Raw genomic sequence first — 20975 nt, forward strand, 5'->3', positions numbered from 1 at the left:
GAAATCCTTTCTTATCCGAGTCGCTTTAATACAACCGGCCGGTCTGATGCAAATTAAACTACCTTCGGAAATCCTTTATCGCGCTGCCGCGCTTAAGAGATATTTGCGCGCAAATATTCCGGACTAATTCGATCGTCAGTATAATCGGCCCACGCGATTTTTTCCAATAACTATTAACTCCGAAAATGGTTGCGTGGAAAGATTAAGCTGACACACCCTGTATAAGATAATGGTTGGAATTCGTTAGTAGTAGGGCCGATGATATCGGCCGTGTCGTGGATGTTTCATTTCTTTTGGATGAATCCAAGAATTATCCGTTTGAATATCAGTATTACTTTATAATATATAATCTATAGAGAATTATCACGCAATTGCATACTACTGTATACATTTCACATTATCAATGATTTCTGCTCGGTTGCGAGATAACTTCTGTTTAGCAACTAACAACTTGACACTACCAAGGCTGCCTCGTTCCGTCGCTACGTACGGCTGGAGGCTACCGTGTTTTTTTTCTTTTTTTTCTATAAAGCTGGTTCCAGCTACAAATCAGTTTCACGTGACTCGCGCGGTCGGGCCGGACGACACACTCGTGCGGAAACAATGCCGCTAATGGAGAAAAATCGCCCAGGTGTGATAACGCGGTGCCTTCGTATCCGCTAATGTGCTACACGATGTGCTACAACTACCCGCGCAATTAAGCGAAACATGTCGTCGGGATGCTGAAAAAAAGAAACAAACGGCTGTTGTCATTAAAGAATCTTTTTCGTAGTTAAGTATAACTGAATGTGATACAAAAAAATAATACATCATACTTATACTTTAAATGTGGAACGGAGATGCTGCACAATGAGACGAATGACTTATCAATTACATGACAATAAAATTTCTCGTAACGCGAATTTTATATAAAGTATGGAAATTGCCGTGCTATCAAAGAAGACCACTGAATTGACGAACGTTCGATCCTATTCGGCTTCCTTCGTCAGTGATCGATTTAACTGGACTAACAACAAGTGCGCAGAGCGGTCCGCCGGGATGCGATTGACCTGATTTTCCACAAGATTAATTCGCATTATTCACTTTCGGAATCGTGTCTAACCTTTCGGTACAGGGGTTTTATTTTTCTGCCCGTCCTCTCCCATCAACGTGTAGATATGCGACGATCCATATAACTAGGGAGGGAAAGATGGCGAGGGATTCGACGTGGCCGAAGGATCTCCGGGATCCTTCGAATTGGAGGGAATCGAGAGACTGTAAAATTGTCATTCGTGCTGGCAGCAACGCCGGAATGTCGCCGCTGACCGCTCGCTGGGAATTCACTCGTGCTCCCGCCGCCTAATAACTCGAGTAGAAGAGGGATGCTTCTCTGCAGATACGACTGTAACAAGGAATAATTGAATTAGAAGGACAAATGGTCTCCTCCTTTCGCCTACAGATATTTCGTTGGTGTTTCCACGACGTTACCGCCAAAAAATATTTTATAATCCCGCGCACTCTCACCCGTAGACAATATAACGCGTTTTTTAATACTCGCTCCTCAGATTATTTCCAATCAACTATTACGATTGCGCGCTGCGCTCCCATGAAAAACGAGAGAAAGAAAGAGAAAAAGATACGACATTTAATTAATACGCGGGACACACGTAAATTTTATTCCGTCGAGGGTCGAAGCGCAAAAACGAAACGCGGGGGAGTGGAGTTAATTAATTATTCCCTTATTACGCTACACCGGGACAGGGAGAGCGCGCCGGGGAGCGCGGGAAGAGAACGAGACTGCAGTCGTCTCATTTCTGACTACCTAGCGAAAATTTCGCTAAAGTGCTGCTCATGTGGAAATGACATAATTCGCGTGCGGCAAGGGCAATTGGCAGTAATTAAAGTGGGGCGGTGAGAGAGGGGTGGCCGGAGGGTAGCGGGGCATGAATGAAATTAAGGCGGGTAGCGAAGATGACCGTTTACATGGGTCCACGTCTGCTCGACTACGCTCTCTGTGCCGCGACAATAAAACGAATTTGCATACGGGACAACTCGCCCCCGGACGAATGTCCCGTGTCTGCGTCTCTCGTAGCGGAACATTTTCCTCGGACGGACAAACGGAGTCATCGGCGCGCCCGAAAAAGCTGAATTGCCGTGTATTAAGAATTTATTAACCGTCGTTTTCACCGAATCGCCGAAAGTATCTCCACGGTCGCGTAGAGCAAAATTGTGCTGTTAAGGAAGCTATTAAAATGTTCGTTTTACGTATGTTGAGCTCGAATAGAACGGAGATATTAGTTGCTTTCCATTTACGTCAAAACTCAGATAATTCTCACTTGTGATGTTATTCTGTCTTTATTATTCATTAATTGCCAAAAAGAATAGAACGACGTCACAAGTGAGAATTATCTGAGTTTTGATGTAAATGGAAAGCACCTATTGTTCCTTTCTTCCTGAGATTCACCGTTTGCTATCTAATGTCCATTTTTGCCAAACAAGCTGCACTTCCGAGCTTGGTACACCAGGACGAAATTTTCGCGCAACAGTAATGGCAATGTTCGGGAATGTTTAAGAGATAAAACGGACAAAGCCAAAATGCAGAAACATTCGCAAGGAAGGCGAATGCCGAAGCGGAACACGCCGCAGCATTTTTGCGGCGAGCGAACGACGACTCGCGTTAGTGTGCGCGCGCGTTCGCTCGCTCGTGCTACAACGTATTTGCGAGATCCGCCGTGCTGATGGACATATAATGCGACGTGTGATTGTAGGCCCGCCAATCGCGGCCGATTGTGCCCCTGAAGGCCCGCTAACTATCTCAAACTAGCCCCATTCAAGCCTCGCGACCTCTCTCTATCCACCTCTATCTGTCTATATCCATCTCTGTAGCCCGCCACCTCAGCCACTCTACCCCTTTCGCTCTCTCAACCCCGGGTCTCTTCCGACCATCCCTCCCCCCCTCCCAGTTGGTCCGTCTCCAAAGCGAGCGCGAGCGCGCGAATCTACGCGCGTCGCGTCTCCGCTCCGCTCCTCCAGTTCCTCCGCGTTATATGTATTCATATTTCATATATATACACACACATGGGTATATATACACATATATATATATATATATATGTGTATGTATGTATATATATATATATGTATGTAGATATAGATGTAATATAAGCCACACGCGTAGGGCGTACGTGGAAATTCCGAATCTATCAGCCGCCCAGACGAATGCAAATGGCGCATGAAGCGCGCTTAATAAAGCCTGTACGCAACTTGCGAATCGCAATTTTCTTTAGGACGTGCTGCCCGTGACGATCACGCGTGGACTTCGTGCGAAAAATTCCTGGCTCTTTCGTGCGAACGACGCGATTCATCGGGATATTAAATAAATGCATCATTTAGTGGTGGCTTTTCAGCGAATTCGCGTGTCTTGAATACAGCGACTTGATCGCGTGACTATTCTTTTGTGAAGTATTTTTCCGAGGATAAGTGCAGTTTATATATGATCCAATGATCGAAAGAATCAATTATCTTTCGCGAACCAAAATAAAATTCGACAAGTATCAAAATGAATGATGAATGATTACAATAATGAACATTTTATTATTTCTACTTATTCTATGAAAAATATACATACAATTTGTATTATCTATATTACTGCGATAATATATGTTCTGACATATAAAAAAATATAACTTTATATTTTCTCTTTTACGCACTTAACTCAATGTACATATATATTAACATCTAATATACGTACATTAAATTCAGTTTACCCGATTGTCCAAAATTAAAACATATTTTGACAATCGAAGGTTTATTTTGTATATTAATTTCTATAAATGCATACTTTGAAAAAAGTGGAAGACTTACTTAGTCATACAAAATTTATAAAAAAAATCTGAAATTTTCGCAATTGTCAGTTTAACATATCAGTTGATCACGATTTTTTTTTTTTTTTCCTACAGAATGTCAGGTTGCGATTTTCGGTGCATAACCGATAATAAATTCGCCGATACTTGCAAATCGGTCGCCACCGACCCGGGCGATCCATCTACCTCTGCTTGATATTTTTGTCGTGGTAACCACCTGTAAATCAAAAGTGACATTTCTTTCGTTGTAATAAAAGTTTCTAAACAAGTCGATTACCTATGAATCACCGGAGAGAGCAAATCCTTGTCGATCGATGAAGGATCTCGTGCACCTGTCATCCAGGTGACAATCCCACCCACCACAAGTACCACCAGCGTGCCAATAGGAGCAACCCAGTGGTAGGATAACCGATACAACGGGAAGACATCGTCTTCGCTGCACAACACGCGCGAGTTAATACACAACCGATACGAGATACATTAAGAACGTTAATTAAAATAAAAATAGACAGAATAAACTTACTTGGGCCATTCGAATTGCTTTAAGAAATGTTGGCTGACATTTCCCGCACACTGCGCAACTGGAAGTTTCTTCGGTACCACGAGACCAGAAGCGATAGCCGCATTCGCACCAAAACTGACCCATCCAGACATCATAAATCCTGCAATGGCGCCAATAAAGGCACCCTGCGCAAAACAGATATACACGAAATAATAGAGTTTGTTTGAAAAATAATTTATTCGTTCGAGAGTTGATCAGATTTTGTTTCGTACCTTAGAATTTGCCCATGGAAACAAAATTCCCAGAGTAAAAACGCCAAAAGAAGTCCCAGCAGCGATGGCGGCCAAACTATTCGTTACCTAAATCGTAATAATAAAAATTACAACAGCATTTTGAAGTTTTAAGATACATAGAGAGATTGCGACGGAATAACAACAACATAAAATCCGGACACTCACAGCTAGAACTCCTCCTAGTTTCTCAATCAAGAAAAGCAAGCACATCGCCAACAAACCGAACAGGACGACAAGGGTTTTCACGAAAATCGTGGAACAACGATCGTTGGGCTTCATTTTAAAGCAACCTTTGACGAAGTCCTCCAGAATCACAACGGACGTTGAGTTGAAGCCCACTGATAGTGAGCTGTTGAAAAAGGACAATTCTAATATTTGCTCGTGACGGCTCAACAACTAAACATTCCTCACCAATTATATTAATTTTCTCGATCGACCGAATGACTCACGTCAAATGGAAGAACAAATAAGTGAACTTTTATTTTTTTTTCTTGTTTTATGTTTAAATTATAACATGATAAGCACGGGACAAATTTCAAAAAGATAATAAATTGTTTTGCTTATGTGCTGTTCGATTTAATGTGTAAAAATTACTCGTTTATTCAACAAAATTTATTTTTAAATAATTTTTTTTATAAATATTCGAAATTCGTTGATCTGGCACAGGTATCTGAGCAAATAATTATTACATTTTATTTAATTTATTTAATTACGTTAATTCGATCTCCATTACCTGAGCGCCGCGCCAAAAATTCCGGAAATAAAGAGGCCAGGTATCCCATGCAAATGATGGGCGATCTCCATGACATAAGCCGGCAACAGTTGATCGTCGGCCGTAATTAAGCCGGAAGCTCTTGGATCGCATTTCGGTGGCGACCACCAAGCGAGGAGGACCAGTCCGCACCAGCAGCATATTGAAATAAACAACATTATGCTGACGGTAAATATCGCGATGGATCTGTAATGGAGATATGTAAAGATTCGCGACATTGGCTATATTAATATAGACATAAATAAAAACAATATATGTATAATACATATATTACTTTCTATTATCTCTTATAATCTTGTAGCATAAAATTACCGTGATTAAACGTTATTAATATAATCAGTGTACTCACGTACAATTGAGATATTTTCGTGCTTTTTAACGATTTGTATCGTTGCACCATAGTTTGATTGACAGCGATGTACGCTGTACTGTACAACCAAGAACCAATCAGAACTGTCCAAACGGTGTGTCTCGTGTAGGGGGATGGATCGAAGCTATATAACAGAAGGGAATACAAGACAATATTCGATAAGCTTGCCCAAAACAGATCGTTCTTTGAATTCTTACTTGAAAAATTCGATGCGATCGGCATCGATGGCCCTATTCCAAATTTCAGATACTCCTCCCATTTGATAGGTCCCTAAAGCGGCAACTGAGATAGCCCCCGCTATCATCACGCCAACTTGTAACGCGTCTGTCCAAACCACTGCTCGAATACCGCCCTAATAAAACAAAACAAGAAAGAAATGATAGCGCAGTGTAGAATAATATATCTTATTTATAGGAGGAAAGCGCTCTCGAATTTCTCGGAACAATTTTACTTGATCTACACGCGTATCCGGTTTAATCAGTCTGCTTTCTCTTGTAACAACAAGAATCGGAACAAGATTATAAGTTAAGAATTTGATTATTTGATTCGGATGATATTATGCAATTTCCCCCATCTCCCGATAAAAAGCGATATTTTCGCGGCGGCGTTACCTATTTCTGAAGAATGCGATAACGGGGAATGCTTTTTCGAGTGCTTTGCAATTGCATAATAGTCCACAGCACGTTCGCGCGTGCGCAGACAGCGTATAATAAACAAATTTGTAAAGAGCCACTCAACCACGATAAATTCTCATTAATACGAGATCCAACAAATTGCTCGGATAATTACAGGCGCGCGATCCCGCGATTAATCACTTCAGCGCCGGCTTTGTGATCCGCTGCTACGATAACATCCGCTCGACGTTCTCCGCGCCATTGTTTCCCCGCGCCATTGTCGGGCTTTCAGTTTCCGTCCATAAACATTTCCAGTACTAAGGCTCTCGCGTGAGATTCTTCACGGTATTGTCCACTGAAAATTGTTTCCTACGGTAGACCGTGTCCAAGGAACTCCAGCCATTCCGCGGGAATTTGGCGAACGAGCCTCCCCCGGAAAATTAGCTTAGGCAGCTTAGGCTTCCATTTCCCCGACCGCCACGACCGTTGTCGTATAACCGCTCTTGTTAACATTCAAGTGTACGATCGTCGATATGACAATCGTTCGATCTTTCATGCAGTCCTGATCAATCTTTCTTTTCACTTTTATTTACGCGGCAGATGAGAGAGAGAGAGAGAGAGAGAGAGAGAGAGAGAGGATTAATTTGTCAATCAAAACTAATAAAAGAAATTAGATGACACTTATCGTATTTAAATCGCAACTTACCAAAACAGTATAGAACACGCAGACGACACATACAATAGTTCCGATCAAATGTATATTGATGCCGCTCACTATAATGAATTATTAAGAATCTTAATGGAAATAGATTAAAATCTTAACGTGAATAATATATAACGTGAATATAAAATACCTTGATTTAACGCCAGCGCGGGGACATAGACCACGATCGATTGGTAAAGAATCTGAAATGAATCAATTCAATTTTTATTCACACGACTTTTCAAAACAGTTGTGAAAAAAAGCATCAGGCCAGATGTAGACTTACCACGTCAAAAACGAAAATTGAGGAAATCAGAATCCGCACGGGTCGACTAAATCGAATTTCCAAATACTGAAAGAAGAGTGTTTACCGTCAAAATTGTGCCTCATTGAGAGGCACATTAAATGGAAATTAAACAAAAAGGACGAACCTCGTAAACGGAGTTAAGTTGCAGAGTAGTAAATACAGGAAGATACACAGTAGCGACCACGATACCGGAGAAAAGAATCGAGATGATCGTGATCCAATATTGCGTGCCAAAGTTGTAGATTTCCGCTGGAGTACCCAAGATCGTCACGCCTGATATGAAGCTACAGTTACGATCGGAATTGATTAAATATTCTGACTAATCAATTAAGCCCGAATCGAACGATAAATGTCAATAAGCTACGAGTCAATTTTTATGTAACATTTCTCTCTAAAATTGACATAAACACTGCTCATAAACGTTAAAAGTTAAAATAAACATCACGAATGTCAAAAGAGCTTTAATCTGAATCGAGATACAGGATTTGCAAGATCGTTCAAAAAAGAATTTTTAACAGGTATTACAGTTTCTGCCTTCCCGACGTTAACGAATTCTTTAATTTTTCCGTTACGTTTCAGGGTGTTTTAAGTTCATGTTTTTCATCCGGTTGTTTTATTTCCTTTTCTTCTTTTAATAGTCTTAAATCCTATAGAATGACGAACCAAGCTTACCTGGCAACGAGAGAAGCGGACACGGGAAAGAGTCCTAAGCTCTTTCCTCCAAGCAGGTAGTCTTGTGTGCTTGACTTTTGCGCCCTTCTGAAGTGCCATAAGCCGGCTGCGGCAGACACGAGGAGCATAAGTGCAAACACCATCCAATCGATCCAATGGAAGTATCCTCTTTCCGATACAGCTACCATCTTTACTGAAATCAAAGAGCGAAATATATCCAATGCATTCTGAATGGTGCATTTATGTATAACTAGATTTTTAAATATACATATACGTATGTATCGGAATGACCTATATAGCATCAATCACTGATACAATTCGGTTTTAACATGAATTTTTTTTATTAAGCGGTCTGATAGATCATGGCATACTTTATTTGTAAACTTTTTGAATTTTTGCAATATCTTCAAAATTGAAGAAAATATAGTACACGAAAGTGTGCAGTGACGTCATACTTTATATAAGAAATGACGTCATACTTTTTGAAGTTGCCGTCATCAAAGAAACTTTAGCAAGTTATAACTTTCTCAAATTTAGGTTTTTTTTTAAATTGAAAAAGTACTAAAAATCGGCTTAGATTCTCTACATTAATTATGGATACCGTTTAATAAAAAAAAAAAAAAATGTTAAAACCGGATTCTACCAGATATTTGTTAGCATATCTTAATCACAGTCAGCACATTAATTTACCACGTATATGGATACATCATATTTTAGCATTTTATCTGTCTTTTAAGAATGTTTACATTTTACATTGTAACATCCTTAATTCTCTCTGAATAGTTCTTCGGTTAATTAAAAGTTATAAATACCGCTATTAAATAATTTTACTTATTATGAAAGCATATCGCCGTTTGTTAAAATCGATTTTTTTTAACAAAATGGCAACGAATTGAAACTCAGGTATGGAAAATCTGTGAGAAAATGTCGTCATTTTTACGTAATTATTAAAAAATAAAGTTCGATTTAAAAAAAGTAAGATCGTCACCGACCTCTAAATGTTTCCAGCGTATTTTGTGTAAATTTGAAAACGATCCATCGAGCGGTTTTCCAGATATGATGTCCACCGGCTTCGAAAACAGTGTTTTGAGAAAAACGCGTTGAAAGTTTCAAGTATGGTTCTATATTGTTAAGTGAAGAATTTTTAACTTTACCTCTAAGTTGTCAATTCCAGGACCATATAGAGTACCCTCAGCAGCAATTGCAGCTTCACGGGAAGAGGATTGTTTTTGTCTGCGAGCAATTCTTCCTTCGCGCGTCGCCTCCTATACTCGAATTTCAGCTAAATTGATGCGGAATTTTCGCTTTCGATGCCATTATTACCACTTTACGTACGCTTCGAAACTGGAATACACGAACAGAAGAGCAAGTAAAAGTCTACTAGTACGTCTACTCGCTAGCTCAACGGCTTTCGTACTGAATTCTAACGATCCTCAGCTGAAGGACACAGGTAAGGTCGCTTCCCTAGGTCCCTAAAAGGGACTCTTTTGCCTTGAGCAACAATACATAATGAAGATCGAGAGGACAACTGAAACCTAAAATACCGCTGGAGCGATATTTTCCGTGCGCGCCACGTTAGGTAGCGGAGCTCGAACTCTCGAACGCTCAAACTTGTTTTTTTTCTCGGAATTCTATAACTTCGTCAATTTTATAGATATCGATGTGAAATTTTCAGGATATATTCTTAACACTTGAAACTTTTAGAAAACGCAAAAAAAAGCAAAAAAAATTTCTAGGTGGATGTAGCTCCGGGGGGACCATGGAAGAAATACTTATGTGATACCCGGGTTCCCCTCCCCCCCCGTAACGGAGCAGCGCTTAGGAGGGACTATAGTGGAGGTTTTAGCCGGTAGGCCATGGGTGACGTCGCTTCGGCGATATGCGCCCGTGGAATCCGGCACTACCCCGCCTCGGGCCCGAAAGGCGGGGTGTCTTTTGAAGATTTCCTCCACTAAAAAAAAAAAAAAAAAAAAAAAAACTCCTTAACTACTAATTTAATGAATGTCAATCGTAAGTGTCACATTATCTAATGGCAGATACAGAATCGGCGGGATGCTTAATTATTAACAACCTTGTCGCGACTGTTTGCAATGACAGAGTCTTTCGCGATAATCAGGTCAATTATTTCAGTCAATATCAATATATACCAGCTAAAAACTATCCCGATCACATTTCTTTCCGCATCGAATCATGTCATGCATTGTATTTTTTTTTTTTTTTTTTTAGATCAGCGTTAAAATTATGAGTCCCATCTCGGATTACAAAGCCGACGTACCGATATTTTTAATCCGTTAGACCTACGGCAAAGACTTAATCGACTGGCGCGTCGCCAGAAATATTTCGCCGAGTTTTTATTCGGCTTGTATCATGTAACGCGTTTGCTATTTAATGTCTATCAATGTTATGCAGTAATTAAGTATCACTCGTGACAATAAAAATGTATCAAGGATGTATGTCGCGTCATCAATTGATCGCAAAGGATATCGCGACCATATTATTAATGCCCGCTGTCGTTAACGTTTCCTTGGGTAGAGAAGCTACTGACCCATGACTTCTTTGCACGTGCTAGTCATTTGGTCTCGTTAACGTTGAATGACAATTGCGACAGTATTCTCAGTTACACAGTTCGCGATGCCATTCCTGAAATCCCGTATTTCCGTTTCACACTAACGAGCGGTGAAGTATGGTTACAATAGATAATGGTTTAATCAGAGAAAGATAATACTCTAAACCAAAGGGACTTTCAACGATAAGACTAGGAAAAATCGTAAATTAGAGACGTGAAAGATATAAATCGCTACATTATCACGCATTCCGATCTGTTATTTTTATATAGATCTTTTTTTAATATGTATTTTTATCTTCTATTTTTATATTCTTTTGAATAATCTTACGAAGAGTTATTATCATGAGTGGACGTTTATGGTGCTAGAAAATACATTTGACGGTCGATACTATTTCTGCAAAGTCGCATGGAATTCCGAGTTCAAAGTTCTGTTATTTTCCAATCAATCGCCAGGGTCAATTGCCGAGGCGCGCGAGCGTTAACAAGCGGAAAGTAGTCCGTAAGCCGATCGTGAAACCATGCCAGTTCTCATTACCGTTCTCAGTAGAATTTGCATTGCTAATTAATATTCGAATCATCAAGGCGACTCGATTTTACAATGAAAATTTTTCGAAAATCATACTTGTACCGCGTACTTCATTAAAATTACAAAATCTAATTACCATGCTTTTATGAAGTTACATGAAATAGCAGTCTCATGAACGACCGTTTGACTCGAAAGATCTTCAACGAGAGAAGCTGTGGTCGGACTGATTCCGCGCGTTATCATTCTATGTAAAGTCCAATAGTCGTGTTCATCAACGTCATGATAATAATGGAATTCGATAAATTATCAATAGACAACAGACACGTGAATGGAAAAGACAATCGCTTTAAAAATTTTCTCGAGGATTTCATCGACTCCGGAATTTTCAACTTGGTTTCGATCGATGAGTACTTCCTGCCTGATAATTACTTAATACATGCGTCGGACGAATGTAATTAGTCGCATCAGCAGTGGATAATCGGCGCTTACCGACTATTACGATCACGCGTGAGATAGTCGACGGACGGTACACGCTTCTATCATTATAAATAGTCATTTTTAGTCATATTATATTCAATAGTTATATTTAGTACAGTCATGTGGTTCACATGGACATTCACGAAGATGTGCGACAAGATCTTGAGAAATAAGGATGTGACAAACAATGATACGCGGACGATCCTTAATCAGCGATCGGTAAAAGCTGCATGAGACGCCCGTTTAACTCTCTCTCTCTTCCGCTTTTGGACTTTCTCTTTTGAATTTCCCTCAATCTGTTCCTTTACGCAAACACAAATTGATGATTTGTGCAAATTGTAATCATGAATGAAGCAATGAAAATTATTTTCTCTTTAGCGATTGCGTGTGGAACTGTGGAAGAACGGAGTAGGTTTTACAGCTGCTTGTCTCGAATGCGCGTACTTAATGAGCGTCGCGCGTAACGAGCAGCGTCTAAAATTTAATCGTCCTATTTTTACCGAAGATTTCGAGAGAACTACATTCGTCGCTCGTCTCGGAAACTGTTTATATATTACAACAATCTGCATCTAATTCGCGCGAAAGAGACCGAGAAAGAGACCAGCTAACAAAAACCTCTGAATCACATCTAACCGGTTTGATAGGAAGAGGGAAATTAAATCTACACTGATATTCAACGCTAAATGCCACACGCACGAACACTCGAGGAATCCCGAAAAAAACGATCTTATATTCGACTTCTTTTTCCTCTTGATAAAATAAATATTCTGCTGACTTTCCCGGTACGCATTCTTAAAATTGTTGACGCCTTACTAACCTTGGGGTGAAAACTAAAACTCGACACTATTTCATTCCAGTCTGATTCTAGATTTCTGTTGTACCGGGTTTTAGCGCATCGCGCACCACTGTGCGGCGGTGCTTTCAAAAACAGCGACCAAGTTCGTCCTCCAAACAGCAAACTCCCTTTTTTCAAACACACAATGTCAATAATTCTTCTGTTCTCCTATTCTCTCTCTTTCTTTCGTTCTCTCTCTTTTTCTCTCTTGTTCCTCCCTTCAAGTTTAAAATCTTTTCTCATCGATTATTCACATAATGGTCAAATCGATCACGAATCACATAATGGTCAACGTAGTTTCGTACAAACTCCGTTGTCTCATCAGTCAAACAAATGGGAGCAACAGGGAGAAAGAATGCGAAAATTTTCAAAGTACCCCTCGAGAATTTGCCGACTGAATATCGAATCTCACGCAACAGAGTCCCGTCGGGAACTTTTGACCGTTTGATTCCGCACGAGGCACATGGCGCGAAGTTTCACCGCGCGGTGACGCCAAGCGTAAGTGTTCTCAGCGTTCTCCAACGATGACGGTGACATATGCTCTCCGTTGTTCTCGCCTCTTAACCGCGTGGACGTCGACCGGCTATCATGCGCGGCTCAACGCGGCTGACCGAAGCGTGGATGCGTCCGTAAGCGACGACCGCGATCGACTGAGCACGGCTCGACACTCTCGACAGCGTATAGCGATTACGTCGCGAGACACAAATCGCGCGTGCTTTCGCGCGTGCTAAAAAAAGGCGTCATTGACAGTGGCACGCACAGTCAGCGACTACGGCCGAGGCACGACGCACGACAGCGCGCGGTGATTTGAGCGTTATCGATCAAGAGACTGACGAGACTTTGCCCTGTTACGAGTCCCTAAGGCTCCTTTCTAGTCTCCACACTCATGACCTTATATATTAGGCCTGTGACGTCAAAATCTCATAAAATCGTATAATAATACATAGCGGCCAAACGAACTGGAAACTCACTTTTTTATCATATTGCATTAGTAAATACATTGATGTATAACAAAATTTAATTTGCGCGTATCGGCGCCTTCCAATAAAAATAAAAATAATGGTAGCCGGTGAAAATTTACAGCTATTTATTCATCTGCGAACCGAAATGAGCGTCTTCGGCATCTTTGCCAGTCGAATCTGCTCGGTGTCATGCCGAAAGAAATGAATTTATTTCGATGTGTATTGCGAGTAAAAAAATTCCTGGCGGCAATTGAAAGAATGGCTACATCTCAATAAAATTGGAACCAAAAGAACTGCTTCGCGGTTGAGCAGTTTTAAATACTCAAACGCGAATCTGTCGACCCTAAAATCAAAAATGATAACCCCGACGAATATGACGACCGTAAATAAAATCTCCCCTTGCAACGTCAATTCGTCAATTCGTTCATTTTGAATGAGCATTTTCTTTATTAGTATTATTATATAAATGTATAATAATATTACAACTACATTTAGTCCGATTCGAATAAAGAAATGTTGATCTTTCACTTCGTAACTTTGTCGCAGAAATAGTGACATGAAACAGTGAAAATTAATTGCACACCTCAAATAAAATCCGGAAATGACCGGAAACTAAAATAACGCACAATTGCTTAAATTCCCAGACGTGAAATCGTAAGAATATCACACAATATGCAACATCATCGAAGTGGAATGGAATTGTTGACGTATAAAACTACATACAATCATATCCAATATCGCAGTTAGAAAATCATTCGCATAAGTATTTTATGTTTCGTTCATTTAATAACGAAAGAAAGGTTCGATTACAAATATTACAACCGTAGCCGTTCCGTGTGCATATCTGTACAAAATGTATCTATATACATTTATATAAATCTATATATAAATATAGATTTATATAGATTTATAGATATCTATATAGATTTATATATAAATTTATATGAATCTATATATAAAGGACCCCACTATATCCTTAATCCTTATGGAAATTGGGTTTCGGTGAAATTAGCTGAAACTTTGGAAATAAATAGTTTGTTTTATGTGATGCTGATCAAAAGTCACAATGGGCAAGATTCGTAATAATCAACTGTTTAGATGCTATCAGCGATCAAAAGTCAAAATAAGGCGTTATGCATGTCAACACTATTGTGGGACAGTGAACTGCAATGTATTATTCTGCAGAATCATACTACTTATTCTTTTTGTTAATACAAAAATATGTATTTATGTGAAGAAAATATGTATGCATGCATGTGTGTATACATATATATGAATTATAATCTTATAACATAATTCACATACTGCATATACATTTTTTTCACATAAATACATATTTTTGTATTAACAAGAATTAAGTTGTGTGATTCTGTAGAATAATACATTGCAATCCACTGTCCCACAATAGTACTGACATAATGCCTTATTTTGACTTTTGGACGCTGATAGCGCTTAAACGATCGATTATGACGATTATTGTGAATCTTGCCCATTATAACTTTTAATCAGCATCATAAAAACTATATATTTCTACAGTTTCAGCCAATTACACCGAAATCCATTGTACCACAATAATACTGAAAAATAACACCTTATTTTTACTTATGAACGCTGATAGCATATAAACGGTTGATTATTGTGAATTTTGCCCGTTGTGACTTTTGATTACGCATAAACCATGGGGTCCTTTATATGTTTGTGTTAAAAATGTCTACATGTTTGTGCCAAGTGCAAGTATTGTAAAAAAAAAGTAAACCGTTTTATCTACAAGTTATATACATGTGTATGCGCGTCTTTCCTTAAGCGATCAATATTTGGTGTTAATATGTTGACAAAATATTAAATTGTCCACAAAATATTGTTCTACATCAATAAATATATAAAGACAATACTGACTTGATATCGAAATAATTATAGACACGATTATCGAACATCATTAATATCCTCATCGACAATAAATAATGATCGCCGGAGCGCTGTTTCTTGTTCCACGGAGAAAAAGTTGACAGCATAGAGTGAACAATTAGGTGAGTAATGATTGGATGCACATATTTATATTTTCACATTACATTTTTATACACAACGTACGAATAGAGAAAACAAAAAAAAAATATCGACATAAAATACAAAATGCAATTGGAGACAATAATTCATTCACGTATTCACAGGTACACATCATCGATCCTTAAATATAAAAATCGTCAGCTCTTAACGTGGAACAAGATCAGTAACAAAAGTTACATACAAAAATCTTTGATACAGTCTGTAATCGGTAAAAGGTAGTTTCATCACAGTTTGTGTTGTCTTCCCTCGCCAAAGAGCCATAGGCAAGCTCTGTCGACTATATAAGCGAAGACAAAATCCGCGACTAGCATTTGAACCAGTATCGTACGGAACTACAACATATAATAGTATGTAAGCAATATATGTGATATACATTCAACGGCGAATAAATTACGATAAGCTCAATTATATATTTGCGCGTGACGTAAAACTTACTTGGCTTGGAAAGTCTACAATCTCGAACTGCACCGCTAAATCCGGCAAAAATCCACAAGCCAGTAATAAAATAATGGCAGAAGTGCCCACAAGACTGAACAAAAGAGTCTTATTTTGTGTCAAACTTTCCATGAATGGCTGGCCCTGTCAGAGCGTGACATAATTAGCGTTTATTATCAATGATATTGCATTAGTTGGATGATAGAATATAAGGGATAACTTACTCGATAATTTATAGCAAAAGTAGAAACCTGAAGAGCCATTGCGATTATGTACACAGTACTATTAATTATATTCGCCTCAAAGGGTTCTTCCTCGCTGCTGTCATTTTCTTCCAATGAACTCGGTTCATGGGAAGTGTTCAGGATAGCTGCCAACTTATCGTCTCTATAAAAGAAGTAATTTGAAAAGCACAGTCGAGTGATTTCGTTTTAACTTGCACAACTTACTTCGGAGATAAAATGGTAGCTTCTTTCACCAAGTAGACGAGGCAGATGAAATGTACGGCAAACTGCAATAATACAGTTGCGATGGTGTACAAATTGAAGATATTTGGTAGCGGTCTTTGCTGCGACAGAATTTTCAGCGGTTTTGATCGTGAGATGAAGAGGAAACATGCCGCTAAAAGAATACCCTGCAAAGTCGCCTGCGCGTCGCTAAACTTGATTCCATCCAAATACAATACTGACTGACTATAAGCGAGTATCAGCGCATTCAGTGCCAATATTTTGAACATCTGCAGAGTGGTGACAAGAGTGCAGCGTCCCTGCTTTATCACGTGACATACTGCAAGAAAATGAATACTTGTGGTTCCGGAAAACGAATCGATTTGGCAGTGTCCCGTGATGCTTACTGCATTGAATGGATGACATTTTGCTGGTGAAGGGGGCCGCGATGGAAGCGTCACCGAGTTTCACAATCACAGACTGCTCTTGCACCTCGTTGTCAATCTCCTTCAGCATCTTCTGCAGCTTCGTGCGAGTGTTCACCGGGGCAGCTCTCGGATTGTTTCTTGGCCCGTTGTTTACGGGCGATGTTAAAGTATCATTCCTTGGATCTTTTCGCTTATCGGAAATTATTCTTTCGGGCGGACTGGACAGAATTGCGACACCTACCAGGGGGAAAAAAAAAGAAAAAACGAGTACATCCAACTTTTACCGCATCCTCTTCATCAACTTACCCACTTGTGCGTGTTTCAAAGCTCCAACATCGTTCGTCCCGTCACCGCACATCAACGTCGTATAACCTAAGGATTGTAGCGATACGATAATGAATTCTTTTTGCTTCGGTGCACATCGCGCGAAGATTACGATATGTGGCAAGAGCTCTCGAAGAAGTTTCCGTCGTTTTTCCTTCAGATACGATAAACCCTAGAAAAATACATTATGCAGTAACAAACGATCGCTGTAATTCTAATTGATAGAAGATCTTGTTTATCTACATACTTCACCCGTTACGCAAAGCGCGTGATCCCTCCAGATTTCTTTGTACGATTCGACATTTTCATCGCTTAGAGGAACCTGCGTCAACTTGTCTATGCTTTCCCACAACCATTGATCATCATCCACAGTCAGTATAAGTGTGCTAGGCTTCTTCGTGAAATGCAGCTCGCGGCTTACATGACAGGCCGTCAAAGGATTATCACCCGTTATCATCACGACCTAAATAATTGTATGTTAAACTTATTCAGTTTCTGATAATTTTGCGAAAATATTTTTTTTCGAATACACTTTTATGTATCGCGATGTCTCAACAATAAGGTCATACACGTACCGAGTGCGATGAATTGACGATCTCTTTGATAACGGCTTTCGAGTCAGGTTTGAGAGGGCAGCTGATAATGACAAATCCCGCAAATGTGAGATTGCTCTCCAACTTTTCACGAGTTAATTCTCTCAAGTCTTGAGAGGATAAGCTACCAGTAAGTTTTCGATATCCCAAAGCGAGCACTCTTGCGCCGCGTCGTGAAAGAGATAAGTAAGTTGAATCGTAATTCTCCGGCACGGAAGATAACTGAAATGGCAGATTATATTAATAACGACAAACATAAAAATCAAATGAAATTGTAGACAAATATTATTTTATTCACCATATTCTTCAGGGTTTCTGGCGCGCCTTTTACCATAGCCATATAATGCACTTCTGAAGCTCCAGGAAGAGTATATCCAGCCACAACGCACATTCTTTTCAAAGCCGATGAAAAGTGATACCTCTGTATAATCTTCAGTGCTGGAGATTTGCACTTTTTAGGAATTACAGAATCACCTGAAATGGGACATTAGCGTAAAGCAATGCTTCAATATTCTTGCGTTGTATTATTTGCGAATGTATACCTACTTTTCGTGAGAGTCCAATTGATAGCATTGAGAGTGGCCTTCTCTAGTGGATCCCCGACAATACCGTCATCTAATTGAACAAGAGAATGACATGTGGCAAGCACTTGAATACTCCCCAGAGGTGCATTTGTTAGTTGAATCACGTCCGAGTTGCCGCTTAAAAAGAAAAAAAATTAAAATCGTATTTAATAGCGCGAAAAGTTATGCGAGCATAATAAAATGAATAGTAATTTCTTACTTGATACCCGCGATACCCTCGACAACCAAATTATCGCTGGTAAGCGTACCGGTCTTGTCAAAACAACAAATGTCAACTTTGCCAGCGAATGGAATTCTGAATGGTTCTGTGCAGAACACACCTATGAACAGACGAGGCATGGTAATTTTTACGTGTATATGACTAGTATACGATTAAAAGCCTTCGGCAAAGTATGAATCTGTCTTAAATACCTAACTTGGCTAGAGCTACCAGAGATGTGTTAACAGCCAGAGACAACTCTATAGGTAACTCTGGTGGTACAACGGACGTCAAAATCAACGTGCATTCCAAAAATAGTTTGTACTTGTTCCTCGTAGGATCCTCGCTGCCTAAAATCGAAATTTTTGCGACGTGTAACTTCATCGTATAGTCCTCACCTTTATGCGTAGGATCGAATTACCTTTGACCCAAACATACGCGGCGGCGGCAATTGCAAAAATAAGTAAGAAGAGAATGAAGCCAAAAGTTTCTAAGTTATTGGCTGTAACGCGTTTAACGCCGAACAATATCGTTCTTAAAAGTTTGCCCTGTGACGTGGAAAAGCCGGTACGCAATACGTAGGCAACGCATCCATTATCGGTCGCTGTAACATCGTGCGTTAATATCGTAAGGTGAGCGAGAACATTATGAAAAATGAAAGATATTAATTGATAATACCTCGAAGACCGGGAGTATTTTTGCTAGGAGCTGTATGCTGTACAACTTTTGTACCACCGAAAAGCACGTGAAGTTTACCATCTCCTTCGATATCTATAGTTCTACTTCCATCAGTATCTTCTATAGGTTCTTTCATTTGAGGTACAGATTCACCTATACATTTTCAGTCGTTATAAACCATATGTTCGTGACTTGAATGTGATACTAGCTTGTTTAAAATACCTGTTAACATGCTTTCGTCAACCACGCACGGGCCTCGCAAAAGCAACATATCGCATGGCACTAAAGTATCACGTTGAGATCTTGTAATAGAGACGATATCCCCAGGAACTAATTGGTCCGTAAATAATACGCGCCATCGCCTATTTCTGTACACCTAGAAGAAAGAATAAGCGTGGGTGAAATTCATTAGAAATAAGCATGTTACAAACAGACAGCAGCTCATATTCGTACCATTATCATGTATGGTTTATTACCCATTTTACGAATCTCGGCCATATTTCTTAGTTGCTGCTGCACCAGCGTACACTCGAACATGATAAGCATGATCAGGGTGAAGATACTGTAATACCAATATTTATCCAAGCACCAGAGTGTCACGCAGAATACTTGAAAGACGAAGAACGGAGCGATAGCGCGTTCTTTAAAGAGTTCCCAGAACTCGGGTACGACCATGTCCAACCTGGAGTAAAAAAGAAAAACAATAATTTTCAGCGATGTAAAAGGTGCCTCGCAAGAAACAAATAATGCAAGGAGTCGTTCACACTGTACTTGTTTTTTCCATATTTCTCTTCCGCTGCCTCAATTTCCTTTTCGTCAGGATACCCTTTCCATTCGCAATAATGTTTCACGGAATGATCGATCGGGAACTGCAACCCTCTGAATGACTTTACGTTCGGGTCCCAGTAATATTTTGTCTTTTGAAAAATGAACCAAGGCTCCTGCTGATCCGTATGACGTAATGAAATCAGCTCCGAGCTCCCGTTGTTTGGGGTGGGAACTACTTTAACTATCCTCGCTTTGTACGGATCTTTCGCCTGGAATTTCATTTATACGGGGTAGAAGAAGTGTCGCGAAAGAAAACGGTGAGGTGACTTGACGCGATATATTCGAATGTACCCGCCGAGTAGTGTCACGTGGCCGACCTAGCAGAAGACCGGCTGCCGTTCGAATGGCTGCCACGTTTACGGGATACGGGACATATTGGGGCCACGAAGAGCCACGTGCCCGACGCCCGTTACTTGAAGCAAATTGATGGGCGGTCGCTACTTACCGAGCTGCAGTTCAAGAACGTGTGGATGTGCACCGACCATTGACAGCAGAGGCAGAGAAAAATCTGCAGCACGCCGATCGTCGCGATGCCCACCAGGCCCGCGTCGTAATATTCGTCAACACCGTAAACGAAGATCCAACAGTAGATCCATAAGGACTGCAGGATCACGAAAGGCAGGATGTAACCGTTGAACATCCATTTTCGTGGATTGTGCAGGCTGACAGATTGCACGAGTTCGTCCACCCGTGACGAGGCCGCCGCCATGATTACGCCGACAACGATTTAACAAGTCGTCACAACGAGCGAGAAACGTCTTAACGTCCGACGAACTTTAAGCACCATTCACATCGAGAGATCCCTCTTAAAACACGCGATCCGTATACGGGCGATGCAACGCGAGCTCGGGCGACCGCGTTTTGCACATGCGGAGAAGGTTTGGGGAGAATGAGCGAGCCGATCGTGCCGCAGGGTTATGTTAAAATCAATTGGAATGGATGAGAAGTGTGTGTG

At 40.2% G+C, this 20975-nt stretch overlaps 2 protein-coding genes across 6 annotated transcripts; both read right to left on the bottom strand.

The window, feature by feature from the left end:
* Positions 1-3625: 3625 nt before the first annotated feature.
* On the bottom strand, positions 3626-13258 carry LOC112467822 (sodium-coupled monocarboxylate transporter 1-like). Of its 5 annotated transcripts, none has more exons than XM_025036664.1 (16): positions 12856-13258; positions 12462-12607; positions 9230-9419; positions 8076-8268; positions 7528-7687; positions 7383-7448; positions 7248-7299; positions 7100-7167; positions 5977-6131; positions 5763-5903; positions 5371-5595; positions 4803-4986; positions 4617-4703; positions 4366-4529; positions 4120-4278; positions 3626-4059 (listed from the first exon to the last, which is right to left on the bottom strand). In XM_025036664.1, exons 4-16 carry the CDS (start codon positions 8261-8263, stop codon positions 3933-3935), a joined length of 1776 nt encoding a protein of 591 aa, XP_024892432.1. In that variant the 5' UTR covers positions 8264-8268; positions 9230-9419; positions 12462-12607; positions 12856-13258; the 3' UTR covers positions 3626-3932. The 5 variants fall into 5 exon arrangements, with proteins under 5 accessions (XP_024892432.1, XP_024892434.1, XP_024892429.1 ...); XM_025036666.1 differs by having other exon boundaries at positions 8076-8263; positions 12462-12697; XM_025036661.1 differs by having other exon boundaries at positions 12462-12697.
* A 1469-nt stretch (positions 13259-14727) lies between these two features.
* Positions 14728-20729, bottom strand: LOC112467796 (manganese-transporting ATPase 13A1). The gene is made up of 18 exons (XM_025036612.1): positions 20466-20729; positions 19964-20229; positions 19646-19874; positions 19415-19568; positions 19193-19345; positions 18936-19118; positions 18727-18864; positions 18515-18635; positions 18278-18432; positions 18030-18205; positions 17714-17953; positions 17386-17601; positions 17121-17310; positions 16794-17051; positions 16390-16726; positions 16165-16327; positions 15941-16084; positions 14728-15837 (listed from the first exon to the last, which is right to left on the bottom strand). Exons 1-18 carry the CDS (start codon positions 20727-20729, stop codon positions 15730-15732), a joined length of 3495 nt encoding a protein of 1164 aa, XP_024892380.1. The 3' UTR covers positions 14728-15729.
* Between the last annotated feature and the right edge of the window lie 246 nt (positions 20730-20975).

Source organism: Temnothorax curvispinosus, unplaced genomic scaffold, assembly GCF_003070985.1.
Source record: "Temnothorax curvispinosus isolate PA1 unplaced genomic scaffold, ASM307098v1 QBEX01017816.1, whole genome shotgun sequence".
NCBI lineage: Eukaryota > Metazoa > Arthropoda > Insecta > Hymenoptera > Formicidae > Temnothorax > Temnothorax curvispinosus.

What these genes read in the sequence shown, in the direction of transcription:
- LOC112467822 (XM_025036665.1), bottom strand. Translation starts at nt 8,263, where the DNA reads ATGGTAGCTGTATCGGAAAGAGGATACTTCCATTGGATCGATTGGATG. An exon ending in CGCGCTGGCGTTAAATCAAG is followed by an intron (nt 7,168 to 7,247) that starts GTATTTTATATT and finishes AATTCATTATAG; the next exon opens with TGAGCGGCATCAATATACAT. An exon ending in GATCGCATCGAATTTTTCAA is followed by an intron (nt 5,904 to 5,976) that starts GTAAGAATTCAA and finishes TCTGTTATATAG; the next exon opens with CTTCGATCCATCCCCCTACA.
- LOC112467796 (XM_025036612.1), bottom strand. Translation starts at nt 20,729, where the DNA reads ATGGCGGCGGCCTCGTCACGGGTGGACGAACTCGTGCAATCTGTCAGC. An exon ending in CGTTCTTGAACTGCAGCTCG is followed by an intron (nt 20,230 to 20,465) that starts GTAAGTAGCGAC and finishes ATGAAATTCCAG; the next exon opens with GCGAAAGATCCGTACAAAGC. An exon ending in AAATACTCCCGGTCTTCGAG is followed by an intron (nt 19,119 to 19,192) that starts GTATTATCAATT and finishes ACGATGTTACAG; the next exon opens with CGACCGATAATGGATGCGTT.